Raw genomic sequence first — 23,720 nt, forward strand, 5'->3', positions numbered from 1 at the left:
TTTCAGATTGGCCTAGACTAATTGGTTGCAAGCACTGCCTAACTACTCACGAGAACAAGTAGATTATTTTCTGCTATAGCTGCTTTTCCCCCCCACAAATCAACAACTTTGCTATATATTAGTTACATGAAATTGCAGGAAACAAATTTATTGCACTGACAACGCTGAGAGTAGCCTTCCATGAGAGAAAGTTCTGACTGGGGATTAAACAGTTATCTGTGCCCTTACTAGCACACTGGGCATGTGTGCAAGTGGACAAATATTAAGGCAAATAAAGTCAACATGAATTAATTAGCACTTCAAGCACTGAGTGGCTATTGAAAGTAAAATAGATTTAACTCTCCTTCATGATATAACCTAGAAAAAATAATTTCATCAGCCTTAGCTTATAAATATTTGAAGAAGTTCATGAGGTAACTCAAGAGAATGATTTCCACTGTAACATTTCTTCTCTTAGAAAATACCTTCTAACAACTCTTGATGTTATTCATACTCCCGTCACCAATATCTCCTGCTGTGTGCTTTCTGGAAATAAAATCTGCCATTGCACCCCATTTTATTCTTCCTGAAAGCCAAGATTCTGCTGTCCCAAGGTGGTCAACCTTCCAGTGGTGTTTTCTCTGGGGTTACAACCCAAAGGTACAGATGCACAATCTGGCTTCAGCTGTTAGCCATCCAGCACTTCTTTAGGGGACAAAAACATTAAGGAATCAAGGAATTACATCCCTTTCTATAGAATAACTTCAGAATATTCTTTTAGAAATGAGCTGCACCTCCTATGAAATTCCCACTTTGTTTGCTAGAAAATTTCAGCTCCATCCACAGCTTTCAGCATCCATCCATCACCACAATGCATCCCACCTCTACACGTCCCTCCTGCCCTTCTCTGACACTATTACTCTCTCCCCCTCAGATCCACGTGCAAACAGCTGCAAAACTTTTCCACTCATCCTTCACACATGTAGCAAGCCTACACAGAAAGCACCCACATAAAGTCTATTTTCTCCACTTCATTATAAACCCATCCTTGAGCTAGTGCCTTAACACTGTCCCCAGCTTCTTCCTTTTCTCAGGCTCTAAACAGAGCCACAGCATCTGGTCTTGCTTCCATTTCCTTCTATGTCCTTCAAATTTCTCAGCGCCCACTCCTTGTTACACATTATGCTCAGGCTCCTTTTTAAACTGTTCCTCAGGGAAACTGGTCTGCACTGGAGAACTGTGCACCAAATCCCAGTTACAAAAAATGGGAAAAAAAGAGTGAAACATGTCAACACATAATTAAAACTTCTTTGAAGTAAGAAGTTACTAGAAAATTGCAAACCTTTAGGAAGTTATTCAATCTACTGCCAATTGTCTTTTGCTATTGCTTGCTTTCTTAAGCACAGACAAATGAGGATATTTTAGCTGAAGTGTAAATAAAATAGACGCTAAAAACTAATAAAATCAGCTAATGCTATATTTTCATTTTTTTCTAAATAATTTTCATACAAAAATATACATATATATAAATTACAGAAATGCATTAAAACCACATTAAGCAATCTTTACTAGCATTTCATCAGTCAATTTGACAATAAGAGTATTTTACAAATACTCTTGCACACTACAAAAAAAAGTCATATTTACCATCTGTATTCTATTCCAATTTTGAAAATTTGACCTTTTACCCCATTTTGAGCTATTCACTGCACTTCTGAGAAATGTGAATATAAAAAATTGCTAAACTTCCCTCCCCTTTCCTCTTTGACCATATTTATAGTCACTCATGTACAAAATACACAGAAAAAAATAATTACTAACTTGACTCAAAGGTCTCAATTTACTGCCACTCTGACATTTTAAACTTTTGACTTTTTTTTTAAGCTTTCATTCAGTCATGAATACTTCCCCAAGGAGAAAAATATTCAAGTGCATGCAATTGCTTCTCTAGAATTATCTGTTCTGAGAAAAATCACAGCCCCAGAACATCATCTTTCACAAGCTTAGTCTGTTATTAATGCATTCATTCAGTATGTACAAGCTATTAGTTAATAAATAACTTATGTCTTAAATAACTGTAGTAGTTTTTACTAATTGAAAAGTTTAATATCAGGTTCCACCAATCTGGAGTCTTCAAAGTTGCATCCATATATAAATTAACATACAGAAAAATAATCCATTGTCTAAAAGACTGCACATCAAAATAGTACTTCCATGTCTGCTTTTAAAAGAATAGGTTTGTGACTTTATTTATACAAATTGAAACTTTATAGGGACATAGAATCCTTAACCCAAGACTGTTAATGAAACAATTATTCAAAAATACGGTTTGTAACTAAGATTTCTGTACAATTTTGTACCTTTTCCAGACTATTATATAGGCTTTACCATCAGGTTTTCAGTGCTGTGATATGCAGGTTTCAAATACTGCAAAGCATGTTTACAGACAGTACGTATTTCAATTATAGTAGCAGTCATATTACGAAAATAATTCTGGCTCAAATTTCAAAGTATCTGGGTAGTATCCCTTTGAATCTGATATGCTATGGTAACCATCACACCATCTGTACAGTTAACTTTTTGCTGATAACAAATTTTTAGAAATAATGACACATCTGAGGTGTGATCTGGTTTTATGAACTAAAGAGCAGCTTTCCCAAAGTTTAAGACAAATACAAAAAAAAATATTGCACAGCTTAAAACACAATTGTTTACATTCTGACTTCAATACAGTACAACTTAACCGTGAATGTAAAGAATTACCAGTTTGTATTGTAAGTTTAATTATTTGTGCCAGAAGGTCAAACATAATTTTAAAATTAAAAATGTTTACTTGTTACAGGAATTCTAAACAAACTTTTTAAAAGCTTTTGGAATCACTTTTGAGAGTCTGTAACTCCCACAAACCAATATTAAAAGTTCTGAGCAATACAGGTCATTCAACCCAATACTCCCTCAAAAAGCTATCAGACAGTAAGCACATTGTGAAGTATACATTTTTATTTAACATTCCTAAAATAAGCTGTATTTACATATTATATAAATGTATGAAGTCTTAATATAAAATAGAAAACTGCATTGACTGAGGAAATCACACTCCATATGGAGTTACTTACTGAAGACCATTTTTAATGAAATTTTACAATAATTTATATAAATTATCTCTTCCAAATTAGATGATTTTTCTTCTTCTTACTAATTCACACAATTTTGATGACTTTACAAACAGTGGTGTACATTATAAACTTAAAAAAAACAGTTACAGCATCTTCCGGCGCACAACTGGCTTTGGAAAATTAGACAGTCTTTTTTTGTTCTTTCTTAGGGTCTTCCCTGCTGCATCTGTAGTTTCTTTCTGTTTGGTTTTTGTTCCATCCACTGGACTTCCAAAAGGAGAGATGAATTTTATTTCGACTGGTGGAGGTGACCAAGAATCTTTTGTGGTTCTGAAAAGAAGGACAGGCATCAAATTAATTTTTCAGTACTAACAGTATTTAATTCAGAAAAAAAATGTCATGGAATTCCAAAATCAATTTTAAAAAATGCATGGGCTTCTTTGTAGATAGAATTAAGGTAGAACAGGTACATAAATCAGTTTGTTTTGCTTTCATTCCCTTTATTCATTGTCTGGCCATCTCCCACCTTGTATGAGAAGCTAAACTCAAAGAGTTTGAGTTCATAAAGTGGAATAAGACAATGTTAAGTGCTACTCTGATTTTTTAAGATTTTCTAAGCCTTCTGATTTTTGCATTCTTGTATCAAACTTTCTCACACACTTTCTGTAAACAACTTATTATTTTGCATTCTTTTATGAAGGAGGAGAAACTTGATGGACTGTTGGTTTGTCCAGTGTCCTTGGAGAGGCGGCACTTTCACCCTCCAATCCACTGCCACCTTTGGAAATCTATAAATGTTGGAGTCAGAAAATAAACTTCCCTTTTTTCTTGCCCTGAGAGCAACAGCGTGTCTGCATCGTGTTGTCTCATGTCCTATAGTGACATGTAAGAGCATTGCAATGTCACCAATGCAATTAATATCCACCTGCTCTTTTTTATTCTTTCCCTCTTCTTTTTCCATTAGCAAACCAAACCTTCTTAAATGTGGAAAAGGTGCCTATTAGACCAGCAAGCTGGACAGGCTGATGGAGTGAGAGACCTGCACAGCCAAGTGTGGAAGAAGTAGTTGGGTACTTAACAGCTGAGTCACCATCACATTAAGAAATAACTGTTCAAAACTTATTTCATACTTGCTTTCTTTCTTCATTTTTGATTTTGGAGTTCTACCTCTCTTCAATTTTTGCTTTCCCCCAGACTCTATGGATTTGGTATCCTCTTCTTCTTTAGCTGGAAGTTCCTATGTTAGGACAACAAAAATGTTATTCATGAACAAGTTCTTAGACTCCTATGGAATAATAATGGTTTTTCATTACAAAATCATGCCAAAGTTATTTCCAAAAGTACCCTTTGCTTTCAAAAGAAACCTTCCACATCTAATTATTTTACCATCCTAAAAGTTAAAATTCTGAAATTAAAAGATAACATACCAAGTAAGTTTAAAGAGAGCCACTGTGCCTTTTGCTGAAGGCAAAACAATATTTATCAATTCTTGATTTACATAGATTCAAAACTGACTTTTGTAGCTAGTTTTCATTAAGAAAAACAATAAACTTTTTAGCTGATTAATTTCAAGCTCTTTTTAGATATGTTTCCAATGAAAAAGGCAAAGCATTGCAAAGCACGATCCCAAAAAATGGTACAGAATTAAAATCAAGAACATGGGAAAAGTGGAGCTTTTACTTACTGCTTCTTTCACAATTCGGGAAATGTTAGCTACAGTTTTTCTCCTTGACCTCAAAAGAGGAGGTGAAAAGACAAATTGAGAAGACAAGTCTGGGTCCAAATCCTGAAACTTCACAGGATGGTCTGTTTTTCCAGCTAAAATGACAATGCATTGTTAGCATGCACATACATTATACATGAGGGACAGTAATACTGAATTACAGCTGACAAGAGCACAATAGCTTCCCAAAATAAAGGTCCAATCAGCTTTATAAACACTCCATGCAAAGGCATTTTCCCCCCTAGTAACTGCCTCTTGGGATTCATTCTTTTACCATAAATAGTGAAACAAAATTAAGCCAATGTAGTGATTTTACCTGCACCTACATAACCAAAGATATTATACTCCAGAGGCATCAACAGTCCTTACATATCTCAAAAAAATTTATCATGTACTGTCATTAAAAGACTCCTGTGTACAGTAATTTTACTGACAAAGTATACACTCATGAAAAAAAATCACATAATTAAACAGCTGTACAGTTTGTTGCAAGATGCAGCTCATCTGAACTTGAAAGTGAACAGAATTTGGAAACACACATTTCTCTACTGGGGGGGAAGGGGTGGCAATCACATATTCACAAATAATCTCTGGTTTTCAAAATCTGACAGGAATTAAGTTCCTTACAAAAATATAGCTTAAATTTAATTTCACAGTTTAGATCAGATTCATAATCTATTTCTATTTCTACCAGAACTAAGCAGGCAGTCACACATATTTGAGACAAAAGATGAACTGCCTCTTGGTGAATTTTTTCTTTTGCATGCTTGCATTTTTTACAATACTTAAAGCCATCCTCATAGTTTGTTTTTGGTGGTTTAAAGAAGAGGGCATGCCCTCTTTTGCATATAAACACAGTGCACCTACCTTCAAATTTCTTTGTGAGCTTTGTGAGAGGAGGAGAGAAAAGGAAAGCCTCATTTTCCTCAACAGACAGTTTCTGACGGATGGCAGTTCTGCGGGATCTGGTTCTTGTAACACGATCTGTCAGAGCTGTTGATGTCTGATCACGTCCTGAGGGGTTTATGTCTTCCAGCAGCAAAGGACTGCCACCAGGTCCTTGGGAGGTCTCCTCAGACATGGATCTCCTCTTCCTGCCCCGACGCCCTGTCCTCACTGCAGTCCTGGGTGTGGCTGGCTCCTCATGTGGCTCTGCAGGAGTTTGTTCATGAGTATCCTCTTTTTCTGGGTTCTCGTGTGGCACTCTCCTAGTTTTTCTCTTAGGAGTATCAAGGGCTTCTACTTTCACACCTGAATGTGTGTCTTCCTGAGAAGAGGTAGACTCTGAGTCTGCCAAGAGGTTTTGTGCTGCCTTCCTAGCACTTCTTCTAGGCGTGACGGGAAGTTTAAATTCTGTTTGAGGAAGCGATGATTTAGACACATCAAGATCAGAATTTTCTGAAACTTCTGATGAACTAATCTTTCTTCTTCTGCCTCTTTTACTTGGCACAGGTAAAAGGAGTTGGTCACTAAGCTGCACCTGTTGATCCTTGACAGTATCTTCAGTAAACTGTAAATTAAAGCTTTTCAATTTTCTTGCACTTCTACTGGGACTGACTGCTGTTTTTACTTTATGATCAGTGTCAGTCTTGTCAGTTTCTGCATTTCCAACTGAACTTTTTCCTCCTTTAGTCCTTCTGGAAGCAGAAGAAGCAATATTGCTGCCTTCAGCAAGAGGCGTTTCCTCATTAGCCTCTTCTTGGAGTTCAGATGCAGCTTCCTTTGCTCTCCTTAAGCCTCTTCTGGGAGTAACAGCCTGTGTACTGTCAGACAAGGTTTGTCCATCAGAATGGCTGCTTTCTGTTTTTTCTAGATTAGACAGTTTAGGTTTCCTACCTCTCCTAGGAGTAACAGGTGTCACAGGTATTTGCTCCTCTTGAGCATTTTCCTCTGTTTGGAGCCTGGGAGTCTCAGATGCTTCTTTTGTTCGCCTGGTACTTCTCCGAGGAGACAGTCCAAGCAGAGCAGGGCTGTCAGTCTTCAGCAGCTGCTGAGCACCTGCTGACAGAACACCCGGACTTCTACCCAGCTGTCCCCTTGTGCGGGTTCTTGGAGCAGTGCCATAATGATGCCTGCTGGTTTCCTCTCCCACTGCTTCTAACACAGGTGTTAAGGGAGCCTTTGCCTTCTGGAATCTAGTTACCTTTTTACCTATGGTTTCATGAATTGATTGCTCTACAACTTCAGATGTAAATTCTTTACTTCTCGTGTCCTTGATTACATCCAGTAAGTTCTCAGCAATGGCAACCTTAATAGGTTCAGGCACATACGGGAGTGACTCTGCAATGTTCTCAGATTCCTGATCGCCAGTTACAGTCGACACCGAGTTTGTAACATGTTCCTGGTTTTCAGTATTTTCTAAATTGGTCACAGGCTTTTCTTCTGTTATTGTGTCATCTGGTTTAGAAGCATCTATTGATGTAGGGTCTCCCATCTCTGCTTCCCCTTCTTCTCCTTCCAAAACTAAGGTAAAATTATTCTGAGAGAGAAAAAGGTCTCCATCTCCCTCAGCTGCATCACATTCACTATCTTTATTATCAGGCAAATCACATGCAAACTGTTGCTCTATATTTTCATAGCTATAATGAAGAACTCTTGATGGATCTAGCTCACTATATGGTGATGTTTCAGGTGCTGGTTCTGAGGTATCTTCTATAACCTAAAGTTAAAAAATGCCTGTTAATACTTTATTCAATGCCAAACAGACTAACTTCACACTGAGCTAGATGAAACTGAGGACAGTTCCCTTAAGACCACCCTGAATGTGAAACAATGCACTCCAGCTAAGAGTTTATGTATTTGAGGCACAGGGATCAGAGCAGTCCCTGTGTGCAAGTCACATGCTCTGTTTCTGATATTTCTGTTCAGAACTGACCATTTGCCACTGCCCATGACCAGGAGAAGTCTTCCAACACAAGGTGTGTATGCAACCAGCGGTGCCCATAACATTGCACTGCTCCACAGCCAGAGTGCCCCACTGCCTCTAACAGGGTAAAGCACAATTGGGTCCCAAGTGCTTAAAGCTTCAGTCGTGATAGTTCTGACAGGAGCATTTACATTGGCCAGGCATCACATCCAACAACTTCAACACTGCAGTCTGAGGAGTCACTTGGATTGCATGAGATAACACATAGGTTCTAAATGCTTCCATCTCTTGAAGAAATATCTTGACACCAAAATGAACTCACTACTGAGAATTCTGTGTTTTAAGAAGGAACAAACAACCTAAGCACCTGAATAAGCACCTAAGCACTCTTCTGAGTTTGGTTCCCACATATTTTTGTCATTTGGTAACTGGTTACCAGTACAAAGAAGATGCACTCCTGTAACTTTCTTATTGTCTTTAACATTAAAACTATTTTTAAAGTAAAATAAAGTTTGTATTCAAGTAAATCAAATTAATGCCTAGCTGGTTGCAAAACTAGTTTAGGCTTTTATTTTGGTTTTATTTGCTTTCAAAGGCCTAAGTCTTGACAGGTCCCATTCATGTAATAGGAACAGAGAATGCAGAAGAGAAAAACGTATCTGCCCATAAAACATTAAGATTTTTAACTTAAGCAGCTCAAGAAACAGACACATTTTTGAGTGAATCCAAATTGTCAGTACAACAGGTCTGTCCTCAATTTGCAAACTGTTCTATTGTGTAGAAAATGGGAAAATAGTTTACTTACATTAATTTCCTCAGTTTTTGGAGGATTGTTAGAAACAGGGACTTCTTCAGCTGCAGCTGCTTCAGGGTTACATTCTTCAGGTAAATCCACACGCTTGTCCTCAAGGAGATTTTGAGATGGAGTACTGACCATGTCCTCACTCTCAAGGATACTTATCACAGCTAGAAGAGATTTATGTCATTTTACCTTAACCTTTATATAAGTGATGTAAGTTTAAGCAAAAAGAAGTAACAGAGCTAGCAAAAGCCAACAATATGGTTCTCAATCCTGCCACATATATTGGGCTTTCTCCAAAAGCTAAAACTATTGTATTGGTTTTGGCTGGGATGGTAGTTTTCTTCATAGTAGCTGGTACTGCTCTATTCTGGATTTGTGCTGAAGGCAGTGTTGATAACAGGGATGTTTTAGTTACTGCTGAGTAGCACCTATACAGAGCCAAGGCCTTTCCTGCTCCTCACACCATGCCAGCAATGAGTGGGCTGGGGGTGCACAAGGAGATGGGAGGGGACTCAGCCAGGACAGCTGACCCCAACTGACATCCCATAAAATATGGCATCATGTTCCACAAGAAAGGCAGGTGAAAGAAGGAAGAATCAGGAGACACTAGAAGTTATGGTGTTTGTCTTCCTTCCCATGACCCATTTTCCTGCTTTCCTGGAGATGGCTGAACACACACCTGCTTCACAATGGGAAGTGGTGAATGAATTCCTTGTTTTGCCTGACTTGCACGCAAGACGTTTGCTTTCCCTATTAAGGTGTCTTTATCTCAACCCGTGAGTTTTCTCACCTTTAGCTCTCTGATTCTCTCCTCCATTTACCCAGGGGAAATCAGTGAGTGGCTGTGTGGGGCTTAGTTGTCAACTGCTTAACTACAGATTGGGTAAAGGATGCGGCCCCACAGCAAGGAAGAAGGAGGAGAAAATCAGTTGTCAAGTCCATGGAAGGGAAACAAAGAGGAAAATGTGGCTGCAAAGGCACACTGGTAGGCAGTTGCTTCAGTCTGAACACTGAGGATGCAGCATTTTTTAAAATAGTAAATCAAGCAGCAGATCACATGGCACACAAATTGGTAGTGGTGTACAACATTAAAATAAACACAGATCTCTCCTTATAATACTTTAAGTTCTACCAGTATCTCAATATTTTGATCAAGAACTAAAAGATTCACCGTGCACTTTCTCCGAAGACTTTCTTTAAGGAGGGTGTTCTCTCTACTACTTCTTCTAGTAATGGAAGTTAGCAGTACCTACTATTTCAATCTGAGACACCTACAGTGGTGTGGCAAGCTACACATTTCACTTGAGGAGTTCTGCTACCCTACCACACAGAACACTTCCAACATACATTCACTGTCTGCCTCCGGGGATTCAGCAAGCTGTGGATTTGTTGCAACCAGTATGGCTTTTTCTTCTGATGAAGAGGTCATTTCAGACTCCTGGCAGGTTGTTTCACTTCATGAAAAGAGAGAAATTCATCATAAAGCTTGAAAACACACCACTAAGAGTGTTAAAAGTTACTTTCTCACTGTAAAATCTTCAAATTTCAAATCACAAAAAATAGATGAAAAATTAGAAATTCTTCTATCAACATATTCAATTTGTGACTAAATTTGCAATTCACTTTGTAACTCATTTTATGCAGCTAATCAAGTACTTAACATTCTTTCCAACTATCCAACACTAGATAATAATATAACTGAGGTATATTACAGAATAATGTATTATTTGTCTTCTGCAGAAAGAGGGCGACTACAATAAGAGGTTCAGAACCAACAGAACAATAGTCTGTACAGGTAAAAGTTACCACTGGAAAGTAAGGGTTCTCTCATTGCTGACATTATGTCTTTATCACTCAGCAGTTGCAGCTTTTAAAGAACCCAGTGAAAAAATGGCTGCCCTTCCCACAAACAAATAGATGCTAGTTGAGCATACACAGAAAACAGAAATTACATGTAAAAAATACTGGCAGAAAGCATTCAAACTCCAAAATAAACCCATTGAAGTTACAGAAATCTCAGGATTCATTTTTAACTACACAATTCTCAGAAAAAAAATACCAAAAAACTTATGTTCACAGTATGTGCTTAGTAACTCTCACAAGGTCTGTATGGGACTGTTGAATAAAGTCTTTATCATCATACTTTGTGGTCTGCAATAATTTGAGGAAAAGGGCTCAAATTGACAGCTAGTCAATATGCATTACATTCATGCCAGTTTACTTTTGGTCACAGACAGAATGGAATAGACAAGCCCCTACAAATAAGAACACAGTAAAGAACTAAAGAACTAATGCCAGGTCAAAAATCAATTTTCAAACACAGAAATGCCAGCAGCTATATGTTGTGTGAACCCAAAGATGTATCTACTTCATAAGCTCACCGTTCATTTCCAGCCCCAGAAGTTGCAGCCTCAGCAGCTTTAAACACCGACTTATACTCAGGAAGGGTATGATATCCAGCATTTGATTCTTCCACAAATCCTACAGAAATGAAGAGATGGATGACTTCCCTGTTGCACTCAACATCACCTCTTTTAAACTGCTCACGTAAGTTCAAAGTGATCCTTTATGCATTTCACCTAGGATAGGGACTTAACAAAATAATGCTACCAAGACTTCAAGTGCACAGATGGCCTGTGTTCTTTCCAGCAGAACAAGAAGCCTGATGCATAATTTCAGTCAAATAATGTAAAAATTACTGCAAATTATAAAAGTACTCCTAAAATATAACAGAAGCCAAAGTTTTAAACGTGTATCCCTTTCAAAACTCCCACACTGCTGCCTTTCAGCTGCAATTACATAAAAAAAGTCAGTAAAGGGAAATATACATTTATAAGGTCCAGGATACATAAAAAAAGGACTTAAAATATAGAGGTAATTTTAAAAGCTTAGAGCACTTGTGAAAACTCATCATTAAATACTGCACTCTTCAGAAAATCTTTTGATGACATTTAAAAAATTCAGGAACTTATGGTATCACAGCATGAAACTTACCTGCTTCTTTTCTTTGTCCTGAAGGATCAGGTTGTTTAATCTGGAAAGGTTTATCTTCAACCATTTCACTTTCTTCCTCCTTCTCCAATTCTTGAACATCAACAGTTTCTTCAGTGGAAGAATTAGCTGGTTTAGCAGCTATAAAGATGACATCATCTTCAAAATCACCAGGTGATTTTGCATCATGATACTCCAAAGTAGTCTGGTCTGATCTGACAGAGAAGTTACTATTTTCCTTGCTGACATCCATCTTCTCCAAATCATCTCCAGGTATGCTTTCTGAAGATTCCTGCAATTCAGCACGACCATCCTCAGGATTGCTCAGAGTAAACAGAGTTGGTTTAGCTCTACTTTCAGACCAAGCATCCTCTACCAAGCCATGATGATGCTCAGATGAAGCTCCAAATAGTGCTTTATCATCTTCTGTCAGCTAAAATAAAAGTTCAGATCAGCAACATGAGCCAGCTTGTTGTCAAAGCAAAACAAAAAAACCCAACAAATACGGATATTTCTAAGTTCCACATGTCCCCTTAGTGAGGCAATGAAAAATTAATTCTCATTCTAGCATTATCTTAGAGTTAAGGCTGAGTTTAAAAATTAATTACACCTTAGATTGCTTAATGAGTTTCCATGACATTAAAGAATTAGGATTAAATCAGTCTTGCTCACAATGTCATCTCAAGGCTCTTCACTGGGTTTACTAGTGTGTTTTTGGAAAGACAAAGCTTTGCCTAATAAAACCCTAAGATTTCTCTACTTTATGGTTGCCCATTCAAGAAACACATATGCACTACTAAAATATGCTGGTGTTCAACTATGCCAGTGGCATGGAACAAGCAAATTAATCTGGCCATAGTACCAATACTAGTAAGGATTTCACACAGAAGAGAGTACATCTTGTTACAATTGAGTAGCTCCTTGTAACACACACCAGCTACTCACACATGGGATAGCAGCACATGCCCCTGCTGTGCCCCTTATTTGGGTACACTATGCTGGTAACTGGCTGATGGGCTGAACCACAGAATCCAGCCACACAGCTGCAGGAGCAGAAGCGACCACAGCTGGTCAGATGGACTCACTGCATTTGAAAACTACAGGGATGCTATCCATGGTGCAAGACAAGAAGCAAACCTGAGAACTTTAGGCCTGAGAGAACAAAACACTACAGTTCTCTTCATCACGGGTCTCTTTTTACCAACATTTAGGTAAATCCAACGTTGCAAAATGACAGGTTGAGAGTCAATGCATCTTTATGACTTTTGTTACTTTCCCAGATGTTCAATTTACAAAATTTAACAAACCCAAACAAGAGGCTCCATCTATATTCCTTACCTTCCTGCAACACTACCATTTGAAAAAGTACAGCTGAAAGGTGAACTAACATTCTGAACATCTGAGTAAAACCCACCATGGTCCCTTGATGCTTATTATGAGTATGTTCCTGCAAGAACATGATGTTACAAAATGTCTAGCACAACATAATCTTTTTTTTTTTTTTACCAAATTCTGCCATTCTGATTCACAATCCAGATTCTCAGTATAAGGAGTTTTGGCAAACTAAAGTCTAAATTAAATCACAGCGTTATGTGCAAAACTCACTAACTGCAGTCCAGCTTACCCCAACAGCCCACTTTGCATGTGAGCTCTCTTCCCTGAAAGATATTCTAGGTTCCTTTGCTCGTAGAGGAGGAGTAACTGATCGTCCTGGGGATGCAGAGGGAGTTGCTAGGGGTGTAGTGCGAAGGCTGGACCTGAGAATAGACTGAGGAGTAAACCCAGGAAAACCGGAAGATGTGGCCAAAACTTTAGCTCTCTAGGAAAAGAAATAAAAACACTTAATTTAGGACCAGTTAAATCCTCTAAATGAAGACTGTGCTTAAATTACAAAAATTTAATTACCCTAAATTATGAACTGGATTTATAGCAACAAAGTTTTGCCTCTGCAATGTTCTTCCAAAAATATCAACATTTTAAAGATAACAATGCATGCTTTTTATATTTCCCTTTGTTTGTCTTTGTAATGCCAACAAAATAAAAGTTAATTCAAAAAATTACTTCTTGGGGAAGCAAGGATATGACATCTTGTTTTCTGCAAGGTTATCTCTTATCCCACTAATTTTTGCAATTCCTACACTGTTCTTATAACTCTGCACAACAGCATTTTCAGTCATTGCATCTGACAGCCCTTCTACAAAGAAACAGACAACAGCTTTTTTCATTAATTAATCAGCTGCAAACAATAGGAAGTGACACTGCTGCAGAAATACCTACACATCTTTATGTAAAAGCATTCAGATGTTCTTATCTAAGATTATTTTACAGTATTGAAAGGGTTCAAAAGAGGAGGAGGAAGCTAGTTCATTTGTATGGATGGTACTTCACAAGAAGGTGAAAAGATGCAATTATTCTATACAATAAAAATAAATTTAGTTCACAAAGCTATGGGACAAGCTGTCTACTGCAATCAGCTGAGAACTGAAGTTTCCTGCTTAAAGACTTTTCCCAACTTACTGCTTCCAAAAGGGCTGTGTATTTAATAACCATATGCAAACTGAAAATTTCAGTCCAGGAGGACTTCTACTAAATACTTTGGTGATTTCACTTAAAACAAACCTCAGACAAACCTTTTTCATTTGGTTGGTTGCTACTGACTTCTTAAAATACAAACCTTGACCACACGAGGAGTTTCTAGTAAATTCAACTCTGATGCTCTTGGCAGATTGTTTTGGGAGCTGGAGCGATGTGTATTTGATCTCAGGGGGCTGGATGCCACAAAAGAAGTAGAAGCTCTGCACGGGGACTGCCAGCTCTCATCCTGTGCCACAGAGCGGGAAGGAACAGGACGAACCACCAAATCCAGCAACCTGTTAAAATACTCATTTTAAACTAGGAACATGAATAAATAAATTTAAAAAAGCATGTTGTGACCATCTCAGATGACGCAGAACAAAAACACTGGATGGACAAGAAATATAACCTGACTGCAGGGGGTGATCTGTCAGTCCCACAAAAAAGTGACAGGCACTTTGGGGTATTTTTTTCATTATTTCTTTACATTTCATACCTAATTTCCTAAATCCCTGCCTCTGACATAAGAATACCCAATTTTATGTTGCACAAGTGACCTAATTCTCAGCAGTGGAGAAAACTCATCTACATTTCAATGCAGGGACCATTTCAAATTGTGTACCTAATTTTGTGCCTAAATTGACTTTTTCTTTGAGATACAAAACTAAATCCAACAGAATCCTAGGTAAACCAAAAAAGCATACACACATGCACATGTATATACATGATAAACAATACAATTTTGAAATATAAAGTCTGTAGATCTACTATACCTTGAACACTTTTGAGAAAGTTTTGTAATAGGTGTCCCAAGAAACGCATCAGGCAACTCTGCACCAGGGAGAGGATGTGTACTGACTGCTAGCTCTGTAGTTCTTGGACTAGAAGGAAAATGAAAAAGTAATTGATTTTCAGTCCCTCAAAGTCCAGCCACACCAGAATTAAAGTTTATTTAACTACATCCCATGTAGGACAGCCTCTTCTCCGCTATTAGTAATTCTGCTTATTTTTAAATAACCAATTAGGAACTAGTAAAAGATTACTATGTGATCACACAAATGAGTCTATAAAAGTCAGTACAGCAACAGTTTCATGGTAGTGAAAAACAGTTTGAGTTTCAGCTTCTTAAACACTGTAAACTCATTTGCCATAATGTAAATACATGCATTTGTATAGAGAAGATTATCATAGCAGAAAAACTCTCCAAACACTACACAGGAGGACGTGATTATTAGCTGTTATATATGTGTAGAAAGGCAAAACAAAGCTTTATTCATGTCCACCTTCCCAACAAAAAGCTAACACAATTCAAACCAAAATGACTTTCTCTCCCCCTACAACTCACTCTCTCTCCCACTCCCTCTCCAAATACAGAGCTTAAGAGTAACTCATAAAAGGCTGCTTACCTATCATATTGTGAGATATTTGTTTTCTGCTCATTTCCTAACCATACTTCTCCAATTTTGGACAACACTTTACTGATGAAAGTTGCTCTTGTATGCACATTTCCTGCATTAGCCTGCCTCGTTGCTGTTGATAATGGCTTTGGCCGTGGCACTGTAAAGCAAGAGGGAGAAGTATCAGCCTTGTGTAATCCAAGTGGTGGCTGGCTGCACATCCTATTTCCCTTCTCTAAAATTACCTTCTCTTAGGACCGATGAAGGCAAACGGTACGGCTTGGCTCTCTCTACTGCCAGCTTCCTCTGAACTGTGGGAAGGATCTTGCCATATTGGTCTAACAGAGAATTTCTGGCTACTGCTCTCTCTCTCAAGCGAGGATCACGATCATTCTGACAAAGGAAACATGTAAAGCAAGAAGTTAACAATTCACTAGAAGTTCACTGCACAGAACTCTCTCTACTCTTTCCAACTAAGGTGTAAATTTGCTCAACAGACAAAGGAGAACCAATTCCACTGCACAGAACCACAGCAAGTTCCACCCAGGAGCACACACCAAATTCACCTGGTAGTTCTGGATAAGTGCAAGGAAGACTAGCTAAAAAACCCAAAAACATAAACAACTCCAAAACTCACAACTAAAACATATAAGGCAAATTTTACCTTTGAAACATCTAGACTACTCTCAGGTAAAAGCAAGATACAAGATGTGACATACAACATACTCTTCATTCCACAGAAACAAGTAACACAAACAACTTCCATAACCTTAACTACACATAACAGAGGGATCTGAGGAACTGAATGAAAAGACTAGATATATATTTATTCCTCAGATGCAAACAAACTTTTTTAACTGGAATCAACCATGGTCTGTAAGTTTAAATTCACAATATCACTCAGCAGGACTGCTAGCCTTACCATCAGATTTGCCTTCAGGGACTGATTCAGCTGGAGTGCTGGGATGTAGTTGGCACGCTGCAGATGGTGGACCAAGAGGAATTCATGATTCTGAACACCAGATTTGGTCTGTAAAAACTTCTCCAAACACTCCTGTGAGAAATGACACGTTTCAAACACTGATTACCATTCTGCCTCTTCTCTTGCCAAAGAGACAATTCAGATTTTTTTGTTTCTTCTCCAAACTCACTTTTTCTGTGTCTGTGAAGGGCAGCTTCAGCAAATCCTCCATCAGCCCCATCTCCTGACAGATTTCATACATGTGCTTGAGCAGCTCTTCTATGTTTAACTTGGTGGTGTGCTGCTGCAACAGACCCCAAGCCTCCACCATGCACCTGCAGTTAAGGACATGGAAAGGAATGGGAACACCCAAGCCAAAAAGATGCCCCACAGTGATGGTATTCACTCAAGGCTCAAAGGAAATGGAGCTCGGGAGCCCCACTTGTGTCATCAGTTCTCCACATTTCCCAATATGTGAATGCCAAAACAGTGGGAGGTTTCCTTACCTATTGGACAGCAACACGGTGAGGAAGAGCCGCACTTCACTGCTGCTGGACATCGACGGCTTCATCATCTGCATGTACCTGAGGGCTCTCCTGTGCTCCCCCTGGCACATGAGGGACTGAATTATCCTCATGTGTTGCCATGACACAGTCTTGATTGTAGCTGGATGGAAGAGCAGGGCCAGGGAATTCTGCACAAGTTGAGAGCAGCTTCATTACCATAGATACACACACCCATGCAACAAAAAGTCAAAACTTTCTGCAGCAAGGCTGGACGTGGGCTAGACCAACTTATATATCTAAATAACAAAATACTTGATCCAGGACATATCAGTAAAAATTCTTCAGTATTTGCAGAAAAAAAAATATCAGCCACTGAGTGCAAAGTGAATGTGTTAACAGGAGCAACTCAGATTTTTCTAAGTTCACAAAACCCTGTGTACAGACATTGCTTTTAATAAATACATTACTTGACAATTTATGCAATAAAAAAATTGGTTGTATTGACACAGTTAAAAGAACAACATTCAGTATCAGAAAGAATAGCTCTTCGGTTGAAAAGTCACTCCTGCAGTCTTGACTCTCAAATATTCCTGCTACCATCACAGTTTCCATGCTTCAAGTACCAAAACACTCTTCTAGAAACAGTGTCCAACCAGTCTGCTAAAAACCTATCTGAAGACAGCTTTGAAAATTCAATTATTAAGCATTATTTAAGTTGATTACTCCATTGTTTTAATAAATTTTCTCTCAAAGCAGTTAAAGCAAAATTTCAAATCATAACTTGTTCCTGAAGATGTCAGACCAGTGTTACAAAACAGCTTCTTATGTTCCAACAGCTCCTAACACCTAAGTAACAATTTCAAAAATAATTTTATTGATTGCAGTTTTGCAGTGCAGTATATGTCTAACTCAACTGTTTCATACTTACTTCATAATCATTGTGATCTAGGAGCCAAAAGCCTTGAATCAGCTTAACAAGACCCCAAGGGATAGCAAAGGCAGTTGGAAAGGAGTCAATTGAAGTCTCTGTTTTATTTGGAGAGGAATGCATAATATCCAGCAGCAAGTAAATTGTCTGAGAGTGTCTAACTAAGGTAAATAAATTGCTAAGATAAAAACTTGTATCACATTACATTTGGCAAAACAATGAAATAAGAACATGAAAATAGTAGAAAGCAGAACAGCCCAAGGTACTGATATTGCCATTTTAAGCTATTACAACCCATTATATCAATAGTCAGGTCCTAATCACAGAACTGTATTCTGAATATACTTCCAGAAAGAAACACTTGTGGATTTCTGGAAGGCAGTCAAAAAGGCAGATATTGGGTGTTTTTATACTGCTGTTATAAACTCAGGATCCTGCTTCCGTCACTGAAGCTACCAGTTGCACACTCAACACACTTCAACAGCCAATGCTTAATTATGAATGAAAACAAGCTCTACAGCTGTTTTGTTTTCCTCATTTCCTGTCTTCACAAAACCAACACAAATTATGGTGCCCTTACAATGCAACTCAGCACTGCCTGATTGCAACTGTGTTCAACCTGCATGTGGATCCCGCACTCAAAGTGTCATCTTCCCTTTCCGACATCCCATGTTAGGGACATGTCTCAGTAAGGCAGCTTGGGACTACAACCATTTTTAACCCTTTGCTCTCCAGGCTCCACTCTTGGTTTAGCCGACAAACAACAAAGTCAATTCTACATGCTCCAGAAGCCTAAAAATTAGGCTTCTGCCCAATGAATATTCTGCGTGCCTGCACTTTTTACGCCAAAAAATACCCCAAAAACAAACAGTGTTAGCTGAGCTGGGAAACAAATGATTTTGGCAAAAATCAGCAACTGGAAAACCAAAGTTACAAACCCTTTTGCTATGAACCAATACATTTTAGGGCACCACTCTAATAAGCAGTCTATTGCTACATATAGGAGTGTCTTAAAAAATTAGTAACTGTGTTAAAATTTGAGAACAAATAAGCAAGGTTTTTATCTTGAATAACTTAGAGAACATGTTTTCCTATGTGAGAAGAGACTTTGGAACAAAACAATTAAAAATTAAATCAGAAAAATTCCAATCTAGAAAGAAATTAAACAACGCTTCTGTCTAGGACTTAATGCTATCCTAAATGTGTTTACTCAAACTGTGTTTGAGGCATAAATTTAAAAGTGCTGTTAACCACACAGGTGACAAATATGTAAAAACTTTTATGTGCACAGACTGAAGGAGAAATAACAGAATCTGGAAAGGATACAATTGCATGTTTGTCGCTCTCTTCAATGCTTTCTAGCAAATAGAGATCCAGCAGTGCCTGAAATGAAAGAAAAAAAGCTTTTCTAATGCTCCTGTCTTTCACAATCAATGGCTTTAGGGGACTGCTGCTGCAGCTGCTGGGGTTTTCAGTGAACAGAACACTCACATGTAAACTAACAGGTGGGTATTTCCCAGTGCCGCCTTCATCCCTCTGCCACAACTTCTCCACTTCCTCTCCCAACTGGGAAACCATTCCATCAATCAGCAAGCAATCAGAATCCCATTTGCCTCTGTAACAAAAGGGAGCAAGGGCTTGCACAGTGTAGAATACTCATTCCAGCCTCCCAGGGTCAGATTTTGGAGTCAGAGGAATCATGGTCCTTAGCTCACAATGAACTTATTCATTAAGGAGTCCAAAGCACAAACCCAAGAGAAGAGCTGCAATGACCTTTTGGGTTCCAGGCTTGCTTTCTTGCTCTGTTATGTGTAATGCCAAGGAGTGCAGACAAAGGGTTTTAACTGCAAAAATAACCACTCTCACACAGTCTAACAGTGTGAATTCTTTCTAGAGAATTCCTCTAAGTCTTACCTTGATAAGCGCTCGAGTTTCTCTCGGTGACCCGTATAGTAGCTCTGAATCAAAGGGTAATTGTAGAAAGGTCTGGACAAATGCATGTGATCCTCTACAGGTGATAAAGTAAAAGCAAGTTAAAGAAGTAAGACCATGTTTTTCAACTAAAACTTTGGTCTAGACACACAGAAACCACACAACCTCAAGTGTTTTGCTACTACAGGCTCTGCTTACCTAAACCCTCAGGAAGGAGACTGGACCGACAAAACCACATCACCACTTGTGCATACAAAGAAATGAGGCTGGTTACCATCTGCTTATTTGTCAAGTCTGTAAAACCTGAAAAAAGGCATAAGATGATTTGGATATTGCAATTTCTCCCCCTTTTACAAAGCTCCCTTCAGCAGCACAAACACAAAGTGTAAAACACCACACTGGAACTCTTCTTACTTTTAGTTGTCCCTCTGGATCAATTATGAAGTTGAAGGAAAAAAACCCCACTGTTCGCCCTCAAAACAAAAACCCATCACTATAAAGAAACGAAATCACTAAAAATTAAAATGAAAAATTAAAGCCTTATCTATTGGATAAGGAAGGAAGAAGACTATTGTTTTCCATGTAGCAGAGACTTCAGCAAAAAAGATTAGTACTCTTTTTCCCTCAATAGGCCAACAACAATTTATAAAATCAGAAGCCAAAAGAACTCAAGGAACTTCCCTTACACGTTACACATTTCAGCTTCTATTGCATTTCCCAGCAATCTGCACATAACTATCAACTGCTAGCTAACATTTAGGAACACTTCTCAGCATTACCACACTCAGGTGCTGTAAATGCCACCCAGGTTCTCACTCAGCTCAGAGCTGAACCAGTGCAGCCTCCCCTACCCAGCCTCATGAACTCCACAACAAGCTGCTCCCCTGAACTCAAAGCAGCTTAAATCAAAGTCCCAGCTTCTTAGATTTAAGCCTCTCCTCCCAGCTCAACCCAACTCTCCCCAACCATCCAAAACAACAAGGGCTCCTGTTACAACCCAAGCATCCTTCCAAATCTTAACAATCAGACCAAAGGCCCAGCAGTGCTCTCACCAACCTTTCTCAGTCAGCTCTCGGGCTTCTGTTAGAAAACAGTTCAGGACTGTGCTGAGGTTGCTCAGCAGCAGCTGGCAGTGCTGAAGGGACTGTAATGTCTGTGGGTCAATGAAGTTGCAGGAGCCGTCAAACAGCGGAACACCTGGTCAAGGAGAAATATTAAATCACCACTCAGCAGAGCAACTGCACACTTCCAAACTTAAACACTTCAACAACCACAAGAGACTTAAAGAACCAGCAGCATACTCTGGCTGATTACTCAAGAAGATCCTTTACAAAGAATACAGGTGCTGGCTTCAAAAACCACCACGCCACTACTCACATATTTGGTCCAGTTCATCTTTTGTACAGATCACTTTGTTCCACGTCCACTCCAGAACAAACCGTAAATTTACAGCAGAACTTGGCTGCTCTTTAGAAACAGAAAACAAAATGGACATGAAGCCACAATTTCCAGCCAAAACAGACACAACATAAAAACAATGGAAGCAGCATTACCTTCACAAGTCCAGTGTTTAATGCATCCCGTCAGAAGTTCTAAAGAACCTGTCTGCACAGCAGCTGACAACACTGCTTCTAACTGCTCCTCCTGAACAGAACAGACAAAAGCAAATCACAACCTCACAGACTTTCCCTCTAAGTCTCACCTTGATAAACACTGCAGTTTCTCTCCAGTGTTTAATAGCTCTGAATAGTGCAGAGCAGCTCTGAAGCACACACTACCTGAGCCACTGACAGAAGTGTTTGCTTCTAACTGGATACCCATTCAGACAGCAGTTGCAAATGCAACTCATTCTATGTTCTTGCTTCTTTCTTAATTCTAGTCACAGGCTGGACTGCTTGCAGGAATGTTTTCCTCTGACATTTCAACTTCACTCAGGCTAGTTTCAATCTCTATTTCTGTGCCTCAGGGTTTCAGTCTTCATTTACTGAAGCCCAATTAACTATTTTCAGGAACATCCTCTGCTAATACCCATGATGCACTTTGGGCACACCCCTTTGCCATCAGGAACACGTGAAGGGGACAGAGCAAACACCAAACCACCACTGTGTTTGCACAGAAACAGTGAGTCTGAGGTCAAGCAGCTCCTGGGACTAGCAAGACAGGAAGCAGCTTTGACAGCCAAAACATGAAGTTACAATTTGTTGAAGTACCATAAAGAAGTGAAACATTTCAGTTCTAATAGGCTGAATTTCAGCCTGTTCAATTACTGTATTCTAATGCCGTGGCAGTCCTTGAGAAGGATAATGCACAGGCATGCACACACATGGGAAATAATGCAGCAGCTTATTCAAGCTCAGACATTTCTTTCAGGTGAAATGATCCTGCAACAAATTTTTCTTTCCTCTATTTTTTTAAAAACCAATTTTACAAGTCTGCATTCTAAGTAAAATCATTACATTTAACAGCGATTTGTGCATATTAGAAGACATATGGGATATTTCCATCATCTTCTGAAAATGCATTTCAGACAAGGAAACATACCAAATACTACTTAGGGTACCAAACAAAATTCCAAGTTATTTGACCCTAATTCTGAATTTCTTCTTTCTAGTATTCAAAAGTGATCCCTGCTTAATGCAGTCTCTGAACAATACAGTTACAATTCAGCAAAGGTCATCATAAAATTTCTTATTTTCCCAAGTAACTTCACACCAGAGCTGACATCAGAAAATCTAATCAGAATGTAAAAGCCTACATCAGGCTTTTAAAATAAGCATTCTATGGGCTTGGTCTGCTTGCCAAATTTGTTTTAGCTACCACATTATGCAGAAGTGTTATTTTTGCTGACATATTTCCACTGTCTGGTGAAGAATCCCACAGATAGGAAGATGAAGGCAGGGGGAAGACTGGTCTCCCCTTCCTAGTGCTTGTTGCTCCACTCCATGATGACCATCCAACCCTTCAGCTTTGACCCTGCCTGGAGAAAGATGGGCTGTTCATCACAAAGGCTCCTTCTTTAATGAAACTCTTCAGATGAGAAATGAAGTTTGCTGCACCGAAAATGAAAAGCCCACGAGAGAGGGGTGTGAAGCCACTGTGGTGACAGACAGAATGTAGCAGTGTTGAGAGATACAGGTGATGCAGGTGCTGCAGCAAGGGGGCAGTCTAAGAGGAGGAAATCGAGCAACCACAGCTCAAGGCAAAGGCCAGAGAGGTAAAGGTCAGTTTTGACAGGGTGCAGAAAAACCTACTGATTAAGGGAAAATGAGAGGAAGTGGTGATGCAACTGTCAGGTAGAGAGCACCAATATAACTGGCTAGCACTTCCTTGGAAGGAATGATGTCTAGTGCAGCAAGCTGGTGTTTGTAATAGTGCACAGCTGAGGGAGGCACCATCAGTGCCACCTACTGCACTGCACCCAAGGCTCTGAGACACTGAGGGCATGAAGAGGATGAAGGCTGTCCCCACGGAAAGCTGCTTTCTGATGCACATGCTCAGCACTGACTGAATGTTTCTGCATGTGGACCTGCAGCATGGAATTTACAGACAGGTCACTGAAGACAAACCTCTCAGGGCTGTTCACAGCCAGAAGACTGGATCTAAGAATATTATTATTTCTGCTAACTGTATGTCAAAACCTGCCTCTCAGAGCAGCTTGCAATCAAAAATCATGGTCTTGTAGCCTCTACAGGCTGCAGACAAGATGGATGTATTTCCCCCTGGATTCCCCAGTGTACACCCACCTGACTCAGACTGGATGGCTGGACATCAACCAGTCTTGGAGACAGCAAGCCAGCGACAAGACACCGAGTGTAGCTGTCACGAATGGCTTCACTTATTAAAGGACCAGACTTCTTCAAAAACTTCAGGGTCTGGAACATCAATCAAAACACACAGCTTAAGACAGCATCCAATTACTAAGATCACTTAGACTGCCAGAAAGCT

At 39.1% G+C, this 23,720-nt stretch overlaps 1 protein-coding gene across 4 annotated transcripts in view; it reads right to left on the bottom strand.

The window, feature by feature from the left end:
- Window positions 1–1,792: 1,792 nt before the first annotated feature.
- The window catches only part of LOC135297303 (protein ELYS-like), a 41,920-nt gene continuing 19,992 nt past the window's right edge, over window positions 1,793–23,720 (bottom strand). For all 4 annotated transcript variants that reach the window (XM_064414720.1, XM_064414723.1, XM_064414724.1 and 1 more), the window contains exons 12-36: window positions 23,519–23,647; window positions 21,329–21,419; window positions 21,153–21,242; window positions 20,832–20,972; window positions 19,974–20,078; window positions 19,758–19,851; window positions 19,335–19,458; window positions 19,170–19,226; window positions 17,844–17,990; window positions 16,916–17,103; window positions 16,600–16,744; window positions 16,371–16,502; window positions 15,694–15,841; window positions 15,458–15,608; window positions 14,825–14,932; window positions 14,152–14,347; window positions 13,102–13,296; window positions 11,481–11,910; window positions 10,868–10,967; window positions 9,834–9,940; window positions 8,490–8,650; window positions 5,686–7,477; window positions 4,780–4,913; window positions 4,226–4,332; window positions 1,793–3,425 (exon numbers count right to left, since the gene is read on the bottom strand). In XM_064414720.1, the coding sequence (XP_064270790.1) occupies window positions 3,239–3,425; window positions 4,226–4,332; window positions 4,780–4,913; window positions 5,686–7,477; window positions 8,490–8,650; window positions 9,834–9,940; window positions 10,868–10,967; window positions 11,481–11,910; window positions 13,102–13,296; window positions 14,152–14,347; window positions 14,825–14,932; window positions 15,458–15,608; window positions 15,694–15,841; window positions 16,371–16,502; window positions 16,600–16,744; window positions 16,916–17,103; window positions 17,844–17,990; window positions 19,170–19,226; window positions 19,335–19,458; window positions 19,758–19,851; window positions 19,974–20,078; window positions 20,832–20,972; window positions 21,153–21,242; window positions 21,329–21,419; window positions 23,519–23,647 (5,259 nt within the window). In that variant the 3' untranslated portion in view covers window positions 1,793–3,238. The remainder of the gene's footprint in view (window positions 3,426–4,225; window positions 4,333–4,779; window positions 4,914–5,685; window positions 7,478–8,489; window positions 8,651–9,833; window positions 9,941–10,867; window positions 10,968–11,480; window positions 11,911–13,101; window positions 13,297–14,151; window positions 14,348–14,824; window positions 14,933–15,457; window positions 15,609–15,693; window positions 15,842–16,370; window positions 16,503–16,599; window positions 16,745–16,915; window positions 17,104–17,843; window positions 17,991–19,169; window positions 19,227–19,334; window positions 19,459–19,757; window positions 19,852–19,973; window positions 20,079–20,831; window positions 20,973–21,152; window positions 21,243–21,328; window positions 21,420–23,518; window positions 23,648–23,720) is intronic.

Source organism: Passer domesticus, chromosome 3 (assembly GCF_036417665.1).
Source record: "Passer domesticus isolate bPasDom1 chromosome 3, bPasDom1.hap1, whole genome shotgun sequence".
In the NCBI taxonomy this organism is placed as follows: domain Eukaryota; kingdom Metazoa; phylum Chordata; class Aves; order Passeriformes; family Passeridae; genus Passer; species Passer domesticus.